Source organism: Cricetulus griseus, chromosome 3 (genome assembly GCF_003668045.3).
Source record: "Cricetulus griseus strain 17A/GY chromosome 3, alternate assembly CriGri-PICRH-1.0, whole genome shotgun sequence".
NCBI lineage: Eukaryota > Metazoa > Chordata > Mammalia > Rodentia > Cricetidae > Cricetulus > Cricetulus griseus.
The window spans coordinates 188,127,484-188,145,645 of record NC_048596.1 but is presented as its reverse complement, the minus strand read 5'-3'; the positions used below and the strand labels follow the sequence as shown (position 1 = coordinate 188,145,645).

The window sequence follows — 18,162 nt, the reverse complement described above, 5'->3', positions numbered from 1 at the left end:
TACTGTGTTTACTGCTCAAGTGCCCATTCCATGCCAGAGTTAGTGATGTCCCTCTGCATCCTGTGAGCTCATCTTTATCTGACAAAAGAGACTCCAGGCCACTCCTGGGATGACTGACAACTAGCGCTCCTAGAGAGTGGGAGCTGTTGTCTGGCCAAGCCTCTGCAGGCTTTCTCCAGCAGCACCTTCTTTCAGCTCCTCTCTGCATATGCACCTGTGTGTGCCTGAGCCTGCAGTGTGTGCCTGTGTCTGTCTGGGTGCTCAGGCAAAAATCTGGTTTCCTCTCAGGCTAATTCTTCCCACAAGAGACACCCTAAGGTTCCACCTCATTACACATCCCATCCCTCATCAATGAAGCTCAACTTCAGAGGAGTGCTGGCCCCGGAGCTGAATGCAGGGCCGGTGTTGTTTCTTTGTTTTTGGTGGGGAGATGGGAGAGGAGTGAATACTTGGGTCTCGGACACCTGTTTGGAGACCTGAATGTGACCAAGGTCTTTAGCTTTAGCCTGGAGTGTCCTAGTCCCTAAATTCCCTTTCTACTGCAGAGTAATCACTGTAGGTTAAGGTCCAGCATCCCCACCATCCTCCTTATCTGCATGTCAGCTCTGTCCCTCCTGTGCACGGAATGAGACAAGGACCCCTAAGTTGTGTGTCAGTCTCATTACCTATAAAATGGGGCCAGCAGTAAAGCTCATGTTGCAAAACTGCTGAGGGCATGAAATGAGTACATGTGTCCCAAGCCAGCATGGAGGTTGCATCGGTGCCTGGGAGGGGCTACTATATCACTGAGCACATGTGTTCAGGCCAGCACAGAGGCCACAGATGTGCAGAGGTAGTATCCCTGTCAGCACTCTTCTACATACCCCAGCCAAAATCAGCCTAATGGGTGTTCCCTCCCCAGTAGCACCGTACCTCAGCACTGTGGGGTGTCAGTCTGGGGTCCAGTTTCCAAAGCGGAAATGCCATTCCAAGGCTCACAGTGGGGGGGGGGAGGCGTGTTTAAGTGGAAAAGGAGCAAATTTTTGAAATGCCTGAGCCTGAGCCCAGCTCCCTTCCCCCACTTCCACACATACCCACAGCCCCACCCCCAGTGCCACTTTAATCTGTTTCTGAGAAAGGAGGGTCTCCCTTTCCCAAGATCCTAGTCACTGACGCCCTGTGGTGCCTTCCCGTGGCCAGTGGTGTAATAGAGACCATCTATCCCCTTTGTGTTGTCTCCATCCTGCAGAAACCTCCTACCTGAAGGCCTGCCCTTCAGGCCTGACAATGACTCATGGGTCCTGCTCCTTCCCTCCAAAGTAGAGACCCAGTGACAAGTTGAGGACCCTTCAGTCCCAACACAGTGGGACAAATGCTTATGCATGTTTCCGCTGGCCTTGACCCACTGAGTAGCTGGATGGAGGCGGAGGATGTAGGAGAGAGGGGGTAGTTAGGACATGGTAACCAGCAGGAGGGAATGTTCCAGGTGGTGTTCCAGGACACTGGGTCATTCTCCTTGCCCCTTCCCCCATGCTGTGAGCTCTGGTCTGTGGTTTCTAAGCCAGAAGCCCTGGGGAAATGCACGTGTCTTAGCTTTTCAGGATTGTTACGACCCAGGAATCTGGTTCAACCAGGTGTTCTCAGGACTTGTGAGCATTCTCTGGGCTGCTGTAACAGCCTCTGATGAAGGAGCTCTGGGGGAAGGAAAGTCTACCTGTTGGCCTTGAGCATGTGTGTATGCTACCTGCCATTCTGCAGAACTCTCTGCTGAACTTGAGTGGGCTCTGTCTCACTGCTTCATGGCATCAGCAGCTGCCTGATAGTGTGCAGTGAGTGAGTGGCTGGCTGGGGACTGCTGACTGGCCAGGGTCATCTGTGCTCAGAGACTTTGCTGCTGAGAGACTTTGTGGCATCCAGATTTTGCTGCCTGGGTGACAACAGCAGACCTGAGCACTGAGGTGAGCTGAGGCTCTGCCCACTGCTTTCCCCAGGTGCCTTTTCCTTCTCCCTCATTCTCAGTATGCACATTTGGACGGTCCTGAAATAGACAAGTTGGAGCAGCTTTCAAGGTTTTGTGTCTGGACAGAACTGACTGAGGATCGGGGGTAGGGGTGTCTCCTAGGGCATGACTGTGGTCTTATCACGTAGACCCTGCTTCCAGAGCCTGCATTCAGTTCAGTGAAGAACTGGTGCACGAGTTCCTTGCTTAGTGGCCAGAGGCATTTGTGGAGGGGACGTAGTTAGCCCTGGTTTCACTCTCCCTGGGTTCCGGGAACCAGCTGAAATTCCACATGGTCGAGGAATACAGAGGGTCAGGGGTTGTTGCTACCTATGAACAGCAGCATATCTTGGTGTAGCTGGCCAACCCTGGGGTCTTTCTGTAGCCCAGGCTGGCTTCCCGCCTCCCGCCTCCCGCCTCCCATCTCCCGACTGCTGGGATCCTTAGGCGTAAACCATCACGCGGGGGTTCTTGGAATCCTTACACAGTAAGGCCTGTCTACAGTCGTGCGCTATTACTGTTTTCAGTAATTGTTTCTTGGAGCATACTCCCTCCACTTTGCCTGGGAAATCAGGTCTGAATCGGATGCTTCGGACTCGCGTGGGAATACTCCAGGGCTGGTAGGTGAGGGAGGCAGAAGGCCGGCATCTAGATGGGTAGGAGGGGCTGTACCGGAGCAAAACGATGAGGTCAGGCGGCGTCTTCTGAGCACCTTCATGAGCTCTGCCCACGGCCGCGGGAGGCGGGAACGTCCACCCGGGCTGTAGCCAGCTCGGCCCGCCCACCTCAGCATCTCATTTGCATGGGGCTCACGGCGGCCAATAGTAGCGCTGCTGGGCATGCCGGGAGCGGGCGGCGGCGGGCAGGCGGGCGGAGCGAAGTGGACCGGCTGCGGGCGGCCGAGGCTGCTGCTGCTGAGACGTGCGGCGCGGGCGGCTGGCGGTACCTGGGCGGCGCGGCCTCTGGCCGGAGAGCACCATGAAATACCTGGTGAGTGTGGTGGGCGCGGGGCCGGGTGGGCGGGGAGAAGGGCGTTTCCTGCGGACCTAGCGCGTCCCTCCGGCCGCAGAGTTTTCGGTCAGCTCGGTGCGTTAGCCAGTCGCTCCTCCCCCGGTCAGCCTTTCGACCCCCCGCAGCCCACGGAGCTTTCGTGTCGCACTCGGCCTCCGCAGCTCCTAGGCCCTGGCACCGGCCGGGCTGCCTGAGGTTGAACCCGCGGCGGTATGCTGAGGGTTCTGAGAAGCCGAGATTTGCTGAGGGCTGCAGGCGAGCGGCGAGCCGCGACAGGTTAGGACTTGGGGTGATTTTGGGAGAATCCCATTGAGGACAGCAGCTTATCTTCACGACTGTACTGTATGAAAAGGTCTAGGCTGAGAGACGCTCCCGATCCAGGGTTTACTTTGGGTTTGGTCACCGTCACATAACGACCATGTGTTCATTCCTTGCTAAGTGAGAAAGTTTCCAATTGTCTTGCGCCAGGGGACACGCCCTCCTTTCTCCCGATGGAGGGTTGGATGGTGACTGGCCAGGGCTGATGGGCCAGAATAGCAGGTGTGGGTGCCTAGAAGATCAGGAGCCAGGTGGTGCCTTAGGGAGGGAGCCGTTGGGGAGGAACTGCCGGCACACCCTCCTGGCACTAGCGCTCACCTCCCCTTTGCCCTGAGCAAGGAAGGAACCCATTGGAAGCTGGGTGGAGGCAGAGCAGGGCAAGGCAGTCCAGGTTGTGCGAGCAAAGTCACCTTTGGTCAGGGGAGGAAGACTGGAGGTTCTGGCCATTAGTGTTTGTTCTGAGCAAGAGAGTGAGTGCTGTATATTCTCCCTATGTCTGACCAAGGCACGAAGTTAGGGCAGTGTCTCAAGGGACTCTGTCTGCACAAGAGAGACCCCTGAGTCAGTTGCTGCTTCCCACCCTGGTTGTAAGGTTATAAGTGTAGAGACTGAGGCAGAGAGAGGATGAGTTTGTCCTTTAAGCTCAGGGCCCAGAACCTTGTCTCTATGTACTGCACCATGTTCCCCAATCTTTGTCTGGGATGAGGGAACTTGGCCTTGAGGAGCTGTCAGGCTCTACTGTGGCCCTCTGCTAGCAACCATTCTTTCAAGAGTTCCTACCACAATTTTTCCCCAAGCCTGGACAGCTTTATCCTCTGCCCCCCCCCCCAACCCAACCTACTCAGACTGGGAGGCCTTTGGGAAGAGGCAGTGTTAGGCTTGATATTGGGGAGTGGGAGGTGGGCATGAGGATCACTCTTCAGCAGATGGCCTTCCCAGCAAGAAGGGGTTATGGGGTGGCCTCAGACACAAAGGATGGGGCTGGGCTCTCTTGTCTGACCCTCCAAGCTCTAGGAAGAATCAAGGTTCCATGTTTGTCTTGGTGTTACCCTCCCATCTCTAGGTGAGGTACAAAGTTAGGCCTTTGTGGGAGGGGAGAGAGTGGAGGGCAGTGTGTTTTGTATGCTAGAGAACCACACTTTCTGTGATACTGCCCCCCCTGTCCCTGCTCAGGAAAATGAACTACATTACAAGCTGCTGAAGGCTATTATACTATTATATAGAGTGTCAAAGCTCCAGGGGGCTTAAGATCTGAAAATGAATAAACCAAGGCCTTGTACTAAGATCCTACTGTCCCTTTGCTCTGACCTCTGGATCCCTCCATGATGACAGAGTCAGGAATGGGAATTACCTCTATTCTGGGCCCTATATTGTCCCTGAAGTGAAGGGCCAGTCTTAAGCTAAACTCTGCTGAGGCACCAAATCACAAAGGAGAACTAGAGCCAGCCCACTGATAGGTACACCAGTTCTCTATTAGAATCCCAGAGCCAGGGAAAGAAACAGTAGGTATCCCCATTCTCCATGGCGTGATGGGGGCTTGCAGATGTAAGATTCTATAGCAGGAGGATTCCTTATGCTACTACACCTCTGCCCAGACCCTCAGAGATAATACCTGTGACACTTTGGCAGGAGTTGAAGCAGGAATCTGCTTCCCAGCTCAGAGCTGGGCACAAAGTCATTTGCTGTTACTACTAGAACCAAGGACAGTGTATGTGTGTGCAGGGGAATCCTTGGCAGTGGCCACACTCTGCAGGTGGGTTTTCACTCCTTCCTTTTCCAGACCTTTGCCCTGGCTGCTGAGTGTGAGACATGGAGCTGGCAGCTACTCATTATGCCCTCCCTGCCTCCTGTCACATATTCCTGAGGAAGGCAAGACTGGAGTTGTGGCTCCCTTGGGATGACTCTGGAATGTGGGGCTCATGCACAGGCCATTTTGAGCATGGTTCTCACACTCTTGTTCCATATCAGCATGATAGGGACATGAACTGGCTGCTTAGTTGTCCATGGGAATGCTTGGGCAGGGTGCTGCCCAAGCTCACTTGTCAGGATAGGGAAGGGAGGAAAGAAGTGCTCTCTCTTGGGGCTCCATTGGATCCTGGATTGGGTCAAGGAATGCTGCCAGATCCCTAGTCAGCGGGTCTATGACTACAGGCTCCTCAGGTGGATGCCTGGGCATGGATGAGGAAGAATGGTGAGTATGACTGCCAGTTGGGCACCTATTCACTGGGCCTATATCCATTGGCCACTGGTGGGGGGTGGCTTTGGGACAAGCAAACAGAATATCCCAGAAATAAACTTGGCTCACATTTGCAGTGGTTCTGAGTATGAAGGGAGCCAGTGTTTCCTTAGTGCCTGCTGTGTGTGAGGCTCTGCTTGGGGTGGGTACCAGTGTGTGTATTGGGGGTGGGACTAGGCCGGGTAGGAAAGGCTTGTGCGGTTAATATTCATGGATCCCAGAGCCCTAGACCTACCTCTGCAGTTTCTTGTCTCTGTAAACCCAGATCAGACAGGTTTACCCACTCTGAACCTCTGTTTCCCTTCAGATAAGATAGACAGTTGTTGGTGTCCTGGGGTCATTTTGAGGATGAAATGAGCTGATGGTGTGGGAAAGAGCTCGGCCTGTGGCCTAAGATAAAATTCACTGCTCTTGTCATTAAGAACCTGTTAGTTGTGTCATGTTGCCCAGTTCCTTTTCCGACTCACCTGGTTCCCATCTTGAGCTGGTTTACAGCTGCTGAGAACATGGTTTGCTGTGTAAATGAGTGTGAACCAGATGTGGAACTGCATACAGGGGGTTCTTTGGTTGGGCTCAGGCTGGTACTGCTTGAAGGCTCTGTGGAGGGGAAACTATAGTGTTTTTTCCTCATCACTCCAAGCCAGCAGCTTGCACCTTGCCATGTCATCAGGGTTTAGGGAATCCCACAGCACTTGCAGGACTCGCCCCCAAGGCAGCTGGAGCTAGGAAGAATATCCATCACATCAGTAGTTCTCCCTCTACTGTTCTGAATTTCAAGGATGTTGTGTGGAATGGGGAGCATTGACGTCAGGCTAGGGGTTTTCTTGGCTCTACTGACTCGGCAGGCACTTGCTGTGGTACCTCTTAGGACAAGCCCGGTGCTCTAGCACTCAAGGCTCTGCTGGAGACAGACTTGTGCCTCCCATGTTTGGGGTAGGAACAAGAATTAGGCAGTAACAAGAAATGGCAGTATGTGAGGTGGGCAAAAGGGGAAATGGGTATCTTCAGACAGTCATTGGGCCTTCCTGAAGGAGGAAAGGGATGATGTCTGATTTGCTTCTGTAGGTGTAGGATGCAACAGTAGGTTCCCAGAGTGAGGTGACCAGAGAGATTGGCAAACCAGGTAGCTGCCCCTGTGGTGTCTTGGATATGACTAGCAACCTTCTCTAGACCAGTGATCCTCAGCCTTCCTGATGCTGAGACACTTTAATATAGTTCCTCATGTTGTGGTGACCCACCAACCATAAAATTACATTTGTTGCTACTTCATAACTGCAAGTTTGCTACTGTTATGAATCATAATGTAAATAGTTTTGGAGGTAGAGTTTTGACAAAGGGGTCACGACCCACATGTTGAGAACCACTTTTCTAGATAGACAATGGTAACCTGGCTCTGCATCCCTTAGAGTCCCAGTTGTACCCATGTGAACTTGAGACAACATATATAGCATAGCATGAGCCATACAACTGTCCAGCTGCGGGAGACTGGGAGAGTGAGCTCAGGAAGCTGACTGCTTCTCCAGCTTCAGTCATGACACAGTCCCATGGGAGACTGCCAGGGGATGAAAGCATGACCACGTCAGGAATGCTCAGACTGCTGTGGACTTTTGCCCATCTGGGCTTATTTGGCTGTAGAAGCCATTGTTTGGATAGTGTTAATTGGCCCTAGGATGATAGAGGGATCATCTGTGGAATCCTATAGCAATAAACCCCTGCCTACCTGCCACTCTGGGGTCACAGAAGTCTTCGTTCATGCTTGCTCCTGCTCCAGCAACCTGCATCCTACCCTGCTCTGCCCTGTATGCTTAGCTAGTAACTCAGCTAGAGGGTTGCTTCCTTGGGAAAGCCACGGGTATGTAAAGTCTTGTCCTTCATTGTTTCTGGCACCCCACTTTTCCCCTTCTTTGCAAATTATTACTTTCATGAGCCTCACATAAGCCGGGGAGGTGTGCCACTGAGCTATTCTCCTAGACATGGCAAATTTTTGCTAGATGTCTTTCTGCCCCACTGCACTTGTAAACTTTGTGAGGACCCAGCCTCTCAAAAGTGTAGGTGTACAGTGTCTTTAGACAAGTGTTTCTCAACCTTCCCAATGCTGTGACCAACCCTTCAATACAGTTCCTCATGTTGTGACCAACAACCACAAAATTATTTTGTTGCTACTTCATAACTGTAATGTTGCTGATGTTCTGAATCATAATGTAAGTGTCTGATATGTGACCCCACTAAGGGTTATTGACCCACAGGTTGAGAACCACTGTTTTAGGAGTTTGGCAAGAACAGAAACCAGGGTAATCTTGTTAAACAAAAGTAGGATTTTCTGAAGCCAGCTGTGTCATTTTAGCAGTGACAATCTGATTGTTTAGGGGAAAAGGGACTTACCCAAGGTCACATAGCAGTGGGAGGGAGAGCTAGACCCTGGTCTGGGACTGAACTGTTTGTTGCCTAGTGACTTGAGAGAGGGAAGGAGCAATGTGGCCTTGAGTAATAACTAGGGAGGCAGAGAGGCTGAAAGGGCCTTTGCTTGGCCAGCAGAAAAAGTTGATAGGTCAGGCACAGGCAGTGCTTAGGACTTGGGTTGGGTGGAGAGAGGCTGCTGCAGGAGCTCTGGGCCAGAGCACACCAGCTGACACAGGCAGAGGAACTCCTGGTGCCAGGCTCTTGATGCCACGTGCCCAGTCCATGAGGTGTTTCCCAGCCTGGCTCCAGCTGCCCTTGTCTATATAGTTACAACCCTACTTGGCCAAGGTGTACTTGGCAGGCACTCAGTGAGCATGCGCTTTAGCTAGTACCTCTGAGAGGTCAGAAGCCCCAGATGGCTCACCTGGGCTGTGGCAGTTCTTTTCTTGCTTGGTTTATTCAGTGAACCTTTCCTTCAACAGACCCTTCTAGCCTTCTTGCCTTTGCTCTTTCCTGGTGTCCCCAGATCCGCACAGTGGGGCCTCTCTCTCAGCCTTCCCTACCAGCAATCATAAGAGGTGAGGGACTTAGGAGCAGGCCCTTCTGTCTACACTTCCACCCTCCTTTGACTGGCTGGAGGGAATTTCCCTATGACTCACTCTGCTGGCACTTCCTGTGGTCACCAGGGCAGGGGCTAGGGGACCTAGCCAGGCGGCTTGATGTTCTGGGGTCACTGAGGGAGGGTGGGCCTGGTGATTCCCGGGAGGCAGGCTGCAGACCATATTTGGGAAATTTGTTTCTCTTGTTTGCTGCTTTGGGATGGGGTCTGTGAGCCTGATGGGCTGTAAGGTAGTTCCCTCCCAGGCCTGCTCCTCCAGGAGCTCTGGCCTCTGGACCCACTATAGCTATCTGCCTGCCTCTGTTCCATCCTGACCCAGGGCCTGGCATGTGACCCATTGTTTTCTTTTCCTAGATAAGGATTATTTTTCTTTCCTTAAAAAAAACTATCGTTCAGAGTAATAGTATTTTTTAAATGACATTTTCATACATGTTTAGTTTTAGTGGATTCCCTTCAAACAGCTTTTTTCAACTTCAACATAAATACTTGTTAAATACAAGTTGAAAATTCTTTAGATGAGAGAATATCCACCCCTATTATCTTGAATATTTTTAATGATATTTTGATACTGAATTTTAAATTTTCAAATGATATTTTATTGTGGAGGAGTTTTGGGGGCTTTTTTTTTTTTCAGGGAGGTATCACTATAGATCAAAGTAACCTAAAACTCAGAGTCCCCCTGCCTCAGCCTCCTGAATGTTGGAAGTGCTGGTGTACTCAATGCCCAGCCTATTCAGTGCACTTGAAATCTTCCGTAACTGGTGTGGACAGAGTTCCAAAACTGTGGCAGTCTGTTTGCTCGGCCTCTCCCTGGGACTGCTCTTTTTGGTTCCTAGCTCCTCTGCCCCTGCCTTTTCTGGGACTAGAGACTTTAAACTGTCTGGGAGAAATGGATGCCAGCTGGTGACTCCTGACTTCATACCTCTCAGTGTGGCAAGCCTGAGAAACAAATCAGAGGTATCCCCCTGGGACTCCTCTCTCAGAGCCTGAGCTCCCATTCTGGATTTGTGTCCCTGGGGCATGGCCCTTCCTGCTGCCTGAATTCTAGCACCTAATTGATTGCATGAAGGAGGTGAGGTTCAGGTGTGGGGGTAGTGGTTTTTGTTGTTTGGTTGATGAGCTTTGGTTTCCTGAGATAGGGTTTCATTAGCTCAGGCCTTAAACCCCTTATTCTCTGCTTCCACCACTTACATGCTGAGATTGCAGGTTATGTATCACTAGCCTGGCCAGAGGATGGCTCTATTTCTAAGGTCTAAGTAGGCAAGGCCACATAGCAGGTAGCCAGAACTCAGGTCCTGTGTCCAAGTCTAGATCTTTCTTGTGTCTTCAGACCCAGGAGTCTTTGGAGAGCCCTTGTAGGTCACCCAGAATTGATGTTCAGTTAAAGGCCATAAGAGTGCATCTGACCTTCTTGAGTGTCCAATGGGGTCTCAGTCTGCCTCTGCCACCAGCCCTGCTGAGGCATACAATCTTCTGCTACTCTAGAAGGACAGAAGATGTCCCAGCCACACCTAGCCTAGACTCTTCCCTTGCTCCTGCCCTCTGCCATCTCTAAGCCCTGCTCAAGTGACAGTCTTGGAGCCATGGGATTCTTGTGCCTTTTCCCCTGTTTCCTATACCGTTGTCCTCCTGCCTCAGGTCACATGACCCCAACACAGGCCAGTTGGCTTCTGGGTTACATGAAGTGCAGATTCCTGCTCCGGGAGTGTCTAATATGGAAAGGACATAGTAGTACCCATTTCTTGTAGTAGCTGTGGCAGTTGACAAGAGCTCCACTAAGGGTGGGAGGTGCTGCTCTCACTTTGTTTTATGCTCCTGTTTTTTCCTGCTGCTTCTCCCTCAAGCCCCAGAAGCACCCACATTAGTAATGTGCCTAGAATCTGTCCCTGAATAATTGTCTTTGACATATAGAGGGTATTGCTTTGTACTTAAAGCTTTAAAGTTCGGGACCATACCACATTTGTTTCTTACCGTACCTCAGGAGAGCAGAGCTGACTTGCCTCACCTTTACCTTCTCATTGCTCTATGGTCAACACAGGTGGGCCCCACGTGTAATAGGCAAGCACCCTGGTGCTGAGTACTCCTAAGTAGATCATTAAAGCCTGTGAATACTCTGGTCCATCCTTAAATACCAGGACACCTGAATGACCATGTGGCATAATCCCTCTTTGTCTCTTCCTGCTGGAATACTAAGCATCCATCAGCAGGTCTTAACCATTTGATTTCCCTTGGGTGACCCTTGGTTATTGTAGGTTTTCTATTGGTTTTCTGAGACAGGGTTTCTCTGTGTAATTCTGGCTTTCCTGGATCTCGCTTTGTAGACCAGACTGGCCTTGAACTCAGAGATTCATTGGCCTCTGCCTACCAAATGCTGGGATTAAAAGGCATGCTCTGCCATGAGTGACTTTCATCTATAATAGTTTAATCTATAAATGTGGTATGGGAAGAGATTAATAACAGTAATAGAAAATTAATAATATATTGTAGTAAAAGGTATTGGATTGGTCTTCAAAACCATAAATTATTAACTTTCACCTTTTCACTTAACAGAAGCACCTTGATAGCTTCTCTTGACAAATTTGAAACATGTAGGAATTAATGCATGCACGTGTGCACTTGTGCATCTTGGGGCTGTCACAATAGGGCTTGCTCAAACACAGTAAATCTTTATAGTAGCTGAGTAGATCTGCTAGCACAAATAGCTACCAGGCTAATAAGCAAGTAGCACATACAGACCAGATGGATGCACTGGTCCCAGGGTGGTGGGGTAGAATAACAAGAGATTTCATCATGCATCTCAGAATGGCCTATAGTTGAAAGCTTATGGATTATTTATTTCTGGAATTTTCTTTTAATACTTTTGGGCCATGGTTGTCCATAGGTAATTAACCAGAATCACAGAAAATAAAACCATGAATGATGAGTAGGCTGTTGTACTAAGAAAGTGTGTGAGCAAACGAACACTGTACAGTGTTAAGGTCATCCCTCCAGGAACTTGGTGCATTTTCCCTTCCATTCTAGTTTTTACTTGAGAAAACATTTTGTCCTCTCCAGCCTTATGCAAGGTGTGTGTGGTGAGTTCGCAGAAAACTTCTATTGTTCTGTCTTTGCTGTGACATTTTCATCAATTGCTGATTCTTCTACTTGGAATACCTTTACGTAGATGATCATGTGGTCTGCAGAGGATGGCCATTTTGTCCCCCATGATGTGCATAGTTCTCCCTCACCCCATCACTTTCCTCCTCTTGGAGAATTGCAATGCCCTAGACACTAGGATCTGAACTTTGGAGCTAAGATGGGGAGAACATCTTACTTTCTTCTCAGCTTAAGGAGCAGTTTTTTAAGTTTCTCCATTAATTACTGGCCTTTTTGGTAGACAAACTTAGGAAAATGTTCCTCCTACCCACAGTGTTTTTAACTTAAGAAACTGTCAAATTAGTTTCTCAACTCTACTGAACTATCCTGTGGTAACTTAATGGCTGTATTGTCATTATTCTTAACTTTTCTGGTACAGACTATCACATGACTCCAGGAACTTTTAAAAGGGTTTTATTGTTTCTAATTATATGTGTGGTGTGTCTGTGTCTGCATACATGTACAAGTGAGTACAGGTACCTACAGATTCCAGAAGAGAGCATTGAGCTCCCTGGATCTAGGTTGTAAGCCACCCAGTATCAATGCTAGAAACCAAACCCAGCTCCTGTGCAATAGCAAGAAGCTCCCTTTGACTGCTGAGCCATCTTTCCAGACCTAGAAATGGTTTTTAGTCACATACTGAGCGCCATCTCTGGAGTGTTGATGGCAGCTGTAGCAGCTGCTGCTATCAAGGATTTGAGGGGCCCTGGCTCAGCTAAAAGATACACTGGGGTCAACTCTGCTTTGCTGCTGGGGGCAGGCAGAAACAGTGAGGGCAAAGGCCCCCTGCTATTTTCAGATGTAACTTGAGTCTCTTTTTGGAAGTTAAAGCTGGGTGCATTACTGCTCCTGGAATAGGTGGGAGCTAGGTGAGACCTGTGCCTATCCTCCTGCCTTCATGTCCACCTATGTCTTCTCTCCCCAGAACGTGCTGGCCAAAGCCCTCTATGACAACGTAGCTGAATCCCCGGATGAGCTCTCTTTCCGAAAGGGTGACATCATGACAGTGCTGGAGCGGGATACACAGGGCCTAGATGGCTGGTGGCTCTGTTCTCTGCATGGGCGCCAGGGCATTGTCCCTGGTAACCGCCTCAAGATCCTGGTTGGCATGTATGACAAGAAGCCAGCAGCACCTGGACCAGGCCCACCTGCCACTCCACCCCAGACCCAGCCCAACCTCTCTCAGGGCATCCATACCCCAGTACCCTCAGCTTCCCAGTACAGTCCCATGCTCCCCACTGCATACCAGCCCCAGCCTGACAGTGTGTACCTGGTACCCACTCCCAGCAAGGCTCAGCAAGGTCTCTACCAAGCCCCTGGGCCCAACCCACAGTTCCAGTCACCCCCAGCCAAACAGACATCCACATTCTCAAAGCAGACACCTCATCACTCATTTCCCAGCCCAGCCACAGACCTTTACCAGGTGCCCCCAGGCCCGGGAAGTCCAGCCCAGGACATCTACCAGGTGCCACCTTCCGCTGGCATAGGGCATGACATCTATCAAGTCCCCCCATCTATGGATACCCGCAGCTGGGAGGGAACGAAGCCCCCAACAAAGGTAAGGCCAACTTTGCACAGCTGTAAAGTCCCATTGGGTTAGCCTAGGCCCAGGTTTCTGGGCTTAGTAGGGCCTGGTCACCACAGAGTGCCCACACTCCAGTATCACTGTGTATTTGGTCTGAGGTCAAGGAGGGAAGTAACTGGATAAATGTATACATTTATCTGATGATACATTTACTTATCTGAATAAGGGACATTGAGTTGGCCGTGGAAGATGAGGACTGTCTACAGCAGACTGTCCTGAATTGGAGAATGTTAACCACAGGTTACAGCCTGTGACAGGTCTAGAGGCATAGAGAAGTGTTGTGTTCCAAGTGAGCAGCAAGCCAGTCACAGCTTCAGGGCCTGGTACCCAAGCTGAACCTGCCCGGCTCATGTCAGTCAGTTTATTCTGGCACAAGTGGAAAGTACAGCAAAGCATAAAGCCTGTGGGCCAGGAAAATGAGGTGGTAAGGATTAGAGTGATAATAGAGGGGAGAAATGAGAAGAGCTGAATGTCCTCCTCTTAGAGGCAAGCAGGTCAGAACCAACATGGGTCTACTTGAGATCCAAACATTGGGTCTGCCCTTTGGCTATCAGGAAGGTGGGAGGGTGTGGGGAAACACCGTAACCACGACTCTTAAGGGCTGGCTACAGGTGTGCCTGACCACACCTGTCAGTGCGTGGTCAAGGTGAGGTCAGGATGACGTGGTATAGGTTCTTTTTATTTATTTTTTTTTTTATTTTATTTATTTATTATGTATACAACATTCTGCTTCCATGTATATCTGCACACCAGAAGAGGGCACCAGATCTTATTAAGGATGGTTGTGAGCCACCATGTGGTTGCTGGGAATTGAACTCAGGACCTCTGGAAGAGCAGTCAGTGCTCTTAACCTCTGAGCCATCTCTCCAGCCAGTGGTATAGGTTCTTAAGGGATGGCGAGCACATGGGAGGCCCTTCTCTCTGGCCTCGCTGCTCCGCTGCCCTGGGCACGCTCTTGCTTGTGTTTGGCTGGTATTTATCTGAATAAAGATATCTTGACCTTACGGACTATGGATAGTCTTCGTTCTTGTTATAGGAGGGGGCAAAAGAGACTGCACATTTCCTCAGGAGCTTTCTTGGCGGTTACTTATGTTACTTGTTGACCTTTGCTCACCCAGCTGCTTGGAAATGGAACTGAGCATAATGGCACACACCTTTAATCCCAGCACTTGGGAAGCAGAGGCAGATGGATCTCTGAGTCTGAGACCAGCCTAGTCTACCCAGTAATTTCCAGGACAGCCAGAGAGCTACATAGTGAGACCCTATCTTGAAAAACAAAACAAAAAAGAACTAGGAAATGGAATTCCTGGACCTGTCCTACAAATGTTGAGGATAGAGTTGCCCTGTCCAGCTCCCCGCATCTCCTTCAAGCCTTCATCTACTATCCACTGGAAGGCTTTCTAGCTAGGCAGAGGCCCTGGTGGAAACAGCCAACTGTGATGGCACACGCCTTTAATCCCAGTACTCATAAGCCCAGCTAATTCACCTTCAAGTTCTGATCATATCTGGTCCAGTGCCATGTATGTTTGGCAAGACACTGGCCAGGTGCATGCTCAGCCATGACACCGAACCTCTATCTTCAAAGCTACCCAGTGCTGAGAACCTAATTAGTACTGCCTAGAAAGTAGGTAGTGTTACCCCATCCCTGCCCACAGAGAAGCTTGGTGACCAGGTGGCCTGACCAGGACTCATGGGCCTACATAGGATAAGATCTCATGAACACTGACCCACATTCTGACCACAGGGTCCCCTGAGTCCCTGGACCCCACTCTTGCATTACCTGCCTCTTTTTAGTCGAGAGATGGGGATAGTGCGTGTTCAGTGGCAGGCCAAGGTCCATCCCTTCCACATGTACTCACCACATGTACAGATGTACATGCACACACATCACACTTGCCCCCAGTCAATTCCTTGTCTTCCTGTCCTTGTCGTAAAGCTTATCCTGGGACAGCTGTTCATCTAGGCTGGAAGAGGAGGCCCAAGGGGGCTAGCCAAGGGCCCTTCCCTCGCTCACCTAGAGGCTCACTAGCTGTGTCCTTTTCTGCTGAGCCTTTGGTGGAGCTGTCCAGGGAGGTGTTCCTAAGACTCTGACTTAACTGATGGTCTAGGAGGAGAAGCCCTGTGTCCATTCCCAAGACCTTTGTCATTCCTGATCTGGACAGCCATTGCCTCTGCTCTTATTTTAACATAAAGAAATGCTTGTTTGCCCTAAAAAAATGAATAATGTCTGAGAATGTTTAGAGAGAAGTCTCTCAGTCAAGGGATAATCGCTGAGAAATGGTGTATTTTGTGTAGCATCTTTTCTATTTGTCTTTTACAGATCTGAATATGTGCCTTTTTTCTTTTTCTTTCTTTCTTTTTTTTTTTGGTTGAACCTTGTTATATCTTATATCCTCTACTAGCCTTGAACCCACAATCCTCCTGCTTCCGCCTCCTAAGTCTGTGATCATATGCATGTTTTTTTGGTTTTTTCGAGACAGGGTTTCTCTGTATTGTTTTGGAGCCTGTCCTGGAACTCGCTCGGTATACCAGGCTGGCCTTGGACTCAGAGATCTGCCTACCTCTGCCTCCCTAGTGCTGGGATTAAAGGCATACACCATCAATGCCCGACGCATGTTATTTTTGCATTTTGAAGTTGTAAATCCATCACAACATACTAAAAGCATTTTCTTGGTCATTAAATCTCTTCTTAAGACTGATGAAGGTGGCTCCCTGAGTTTTGCTATGTTCTTGCCTCACCTGAAGATTTTTATTTTGTGTCTGTTTGCTTGTCTGTGCCTGTGTGAGTCTATGTCGTGTCTGTGGGTGCCTCTGGAGGCTAGAAGAAAACTGAAGTTAGAGGAATTTTGAGTTGCCTGATGTGGTGCTGGGAACCAAACTTGGGTTTTCTGTAAGAGCAGTGAGCACTTTTAACCTCTGACCATCTCTCCAGGGTCCCCCACTCCCATCACTCTTAAAAAATACATTTCTTTATTTTTAATTTAAATGTCTATCTGTGTATACCATGTGGTTTGATTTTATTACAAAGGGCATGGAGGTAAACTCCTAGGGTGCACATTTTTGCCTACTTTTTCTTTCAGGGTCTTGCTTTCAGAGGCCTCTGGGGCTCCCCCTTTGGTGTCTGTTGCAGGACTGAGGCGGTAGTGCCATAGCTTGCAGTGCCTATAAGAGTAAGTGATAAGGATGGGGCCCTGAGGGCATGAACCCCTGGAACAGTGGCCATCTGCCTGATGGCTGGAGAAAGCAGGTCAGGAGCATCCAGGGTCCTCTGGCTAGGCATGGGCACAGAGGCTGTAAACATGCTGGTAGGACCCCAGCTGGGAAGGCATCTAGCTGTCTGTGCAAGGACACTTTTGAAGGACCGGTCCTGGGTCAGGAACTACAGCTTGCCAGACATGGGGTACACTTGTGAACTAAGTTAGTTGTATTTATCTGGGAAGCAGCACTTCCTGGCCAGCAGAAGGCGAAGGTGAGGTAGGCACCTGTCTGGCCCATGGTGTTCCTGTGGTCCTCCATTCCCAAGGAAGGAGAAGCAGCTTCTTTGTGGGAGGAGGGCTGGATTGCCTAGGCTGGTGGTATGCTGTCCATTTTGCAGGGGCGGAATATCAGCAGCCACGCAGTCTGGAGAGGTGAGGCCCCAACAGAATGAACAGCCAAGAGAGACTCCTCTTGTCTTTGTTTCTCCTCCTTGACTCCTACTGCTTGGATCCCTGCCTTGGTCCCTGTAGATCCAGGGCAATGCTAGAGGTTTCATCCCGGTTTAGGACTGACGAGCTGGGATATGCTTCTGTTCCAGTCTCCCTTATCATTGAAACCTGTGGGTAGGCATGGGACAGAGGAAACAGCAGCCCTCTCTAGCCCAGCCTGGGTGTGTGTCTGTCTCTGTCTCTCCCTCCAGGACCTGCTAATGGGGCATCAGGTGCAGAGCAGTGTAGCCTGGGATTAGCAGAGCTCAGCAGCTCTTTGATGAGGCCATTTCCCTAATGAGCTTCTTTCCTTGTTTTCTCTATTGCTGTTTTCCCAACAGAGAAACATTTGCCAGCCAATATGGCTGCTTACTGTCAATGTGATATGACTCAGGTGTAGGAATAGGAGCTGCCCTGCCTTTTAGCCCTAGGACTGACCTTTAGGGGTCTGGCAGTGAGACTCTCTGGCCTGTGCATACAACCCTGTCTACATGAGGCCCAGATAGGTGCTGACAAGGCAGAGGTGCTCTCTGTACTGGGTCTTGGCCTGCCTCTGTCTGAAAAGTGCACTATCGCCCCTTTTGGGTTTGAATTCCCACCTAGGCGGCCTTGGCCTAGAGAAGCCTCAGGCCTTGCCACAGGCCCGTCTAACCTGCCACGTCCCTCAGCCCCAGTCTGCTGTGCCATGGGCAGGTTCCAACATCTAAAAATAGCCCTGGAGGAGACTCAAGTCTGGGGCCTGAGCAGGGAGATGAGTCTGGAGAGGCAGCTGCAACTCCGCCCCCCAGGCCCTGTTATTGGTGGGTGGGGACACCCCACAGAGGAGACCCTGCAGCCCCTATAGTGGCACACACCAGCCTGCCAGGCTGTCTGCTAGAGGCAGTCCAGAATCCCAGCTGGACTGAGTGTTATCTGCCTAGCTCAAATGGAGGTTGTCAGGTCTGGGTCTGCCGGGTGCCCCTGTGTCTTGGGGGGGGTGCTGAGGGGTTATGCTGGTGTATGCCTGCTGAAGCTTGGGTTGGGTTTGAGAGTGTTGAGCCTGAACGTGGCAGGGTATGTGTGTGTGTGGCGGCCCTGAGTCAACCCTGTCCCAGACATCCCCTTTGATTAGAAAACAAAAGGCCTTTCTGTGGAGAAGGCTGAGCAGGGAGCCCCATGGGGGAGGGTGCCCTGAGCCTGGCTGGAGAATCTTGT

The 18,162-nt window shown here is 50.4% G+C and overlaps 1 protein-coding gene across 3 annotated transcripts in view; it reads left to right on the top strand.

The window, feature by feature from the left end:
* Bcar1 (BCAR1 scaffold protein, Cas family member) overlaps positions 1-18,162 on the top strand; it is a 36,903-nt gene that overhangs the window by 12,533 nt on the left and 6,208 nt on the right. For 2 of the 3 annotated variants that reach the window (XM_027406047.1, XM_027406048.2), the window contains exon 2: positions 12,623-13,255. In XM_027406047.1, coding sequence (XP_027261848.1) covers positions 12,623-13,255 — 633 coding nt within the window. Of the gene's footprint in view, positions 1-2,828; positions 2,969-12,622; positions 13,256-18,162 lie in introns of those variants that run through there. The other variant, XM_027406049.2, reaches the window with a different exon arrangement.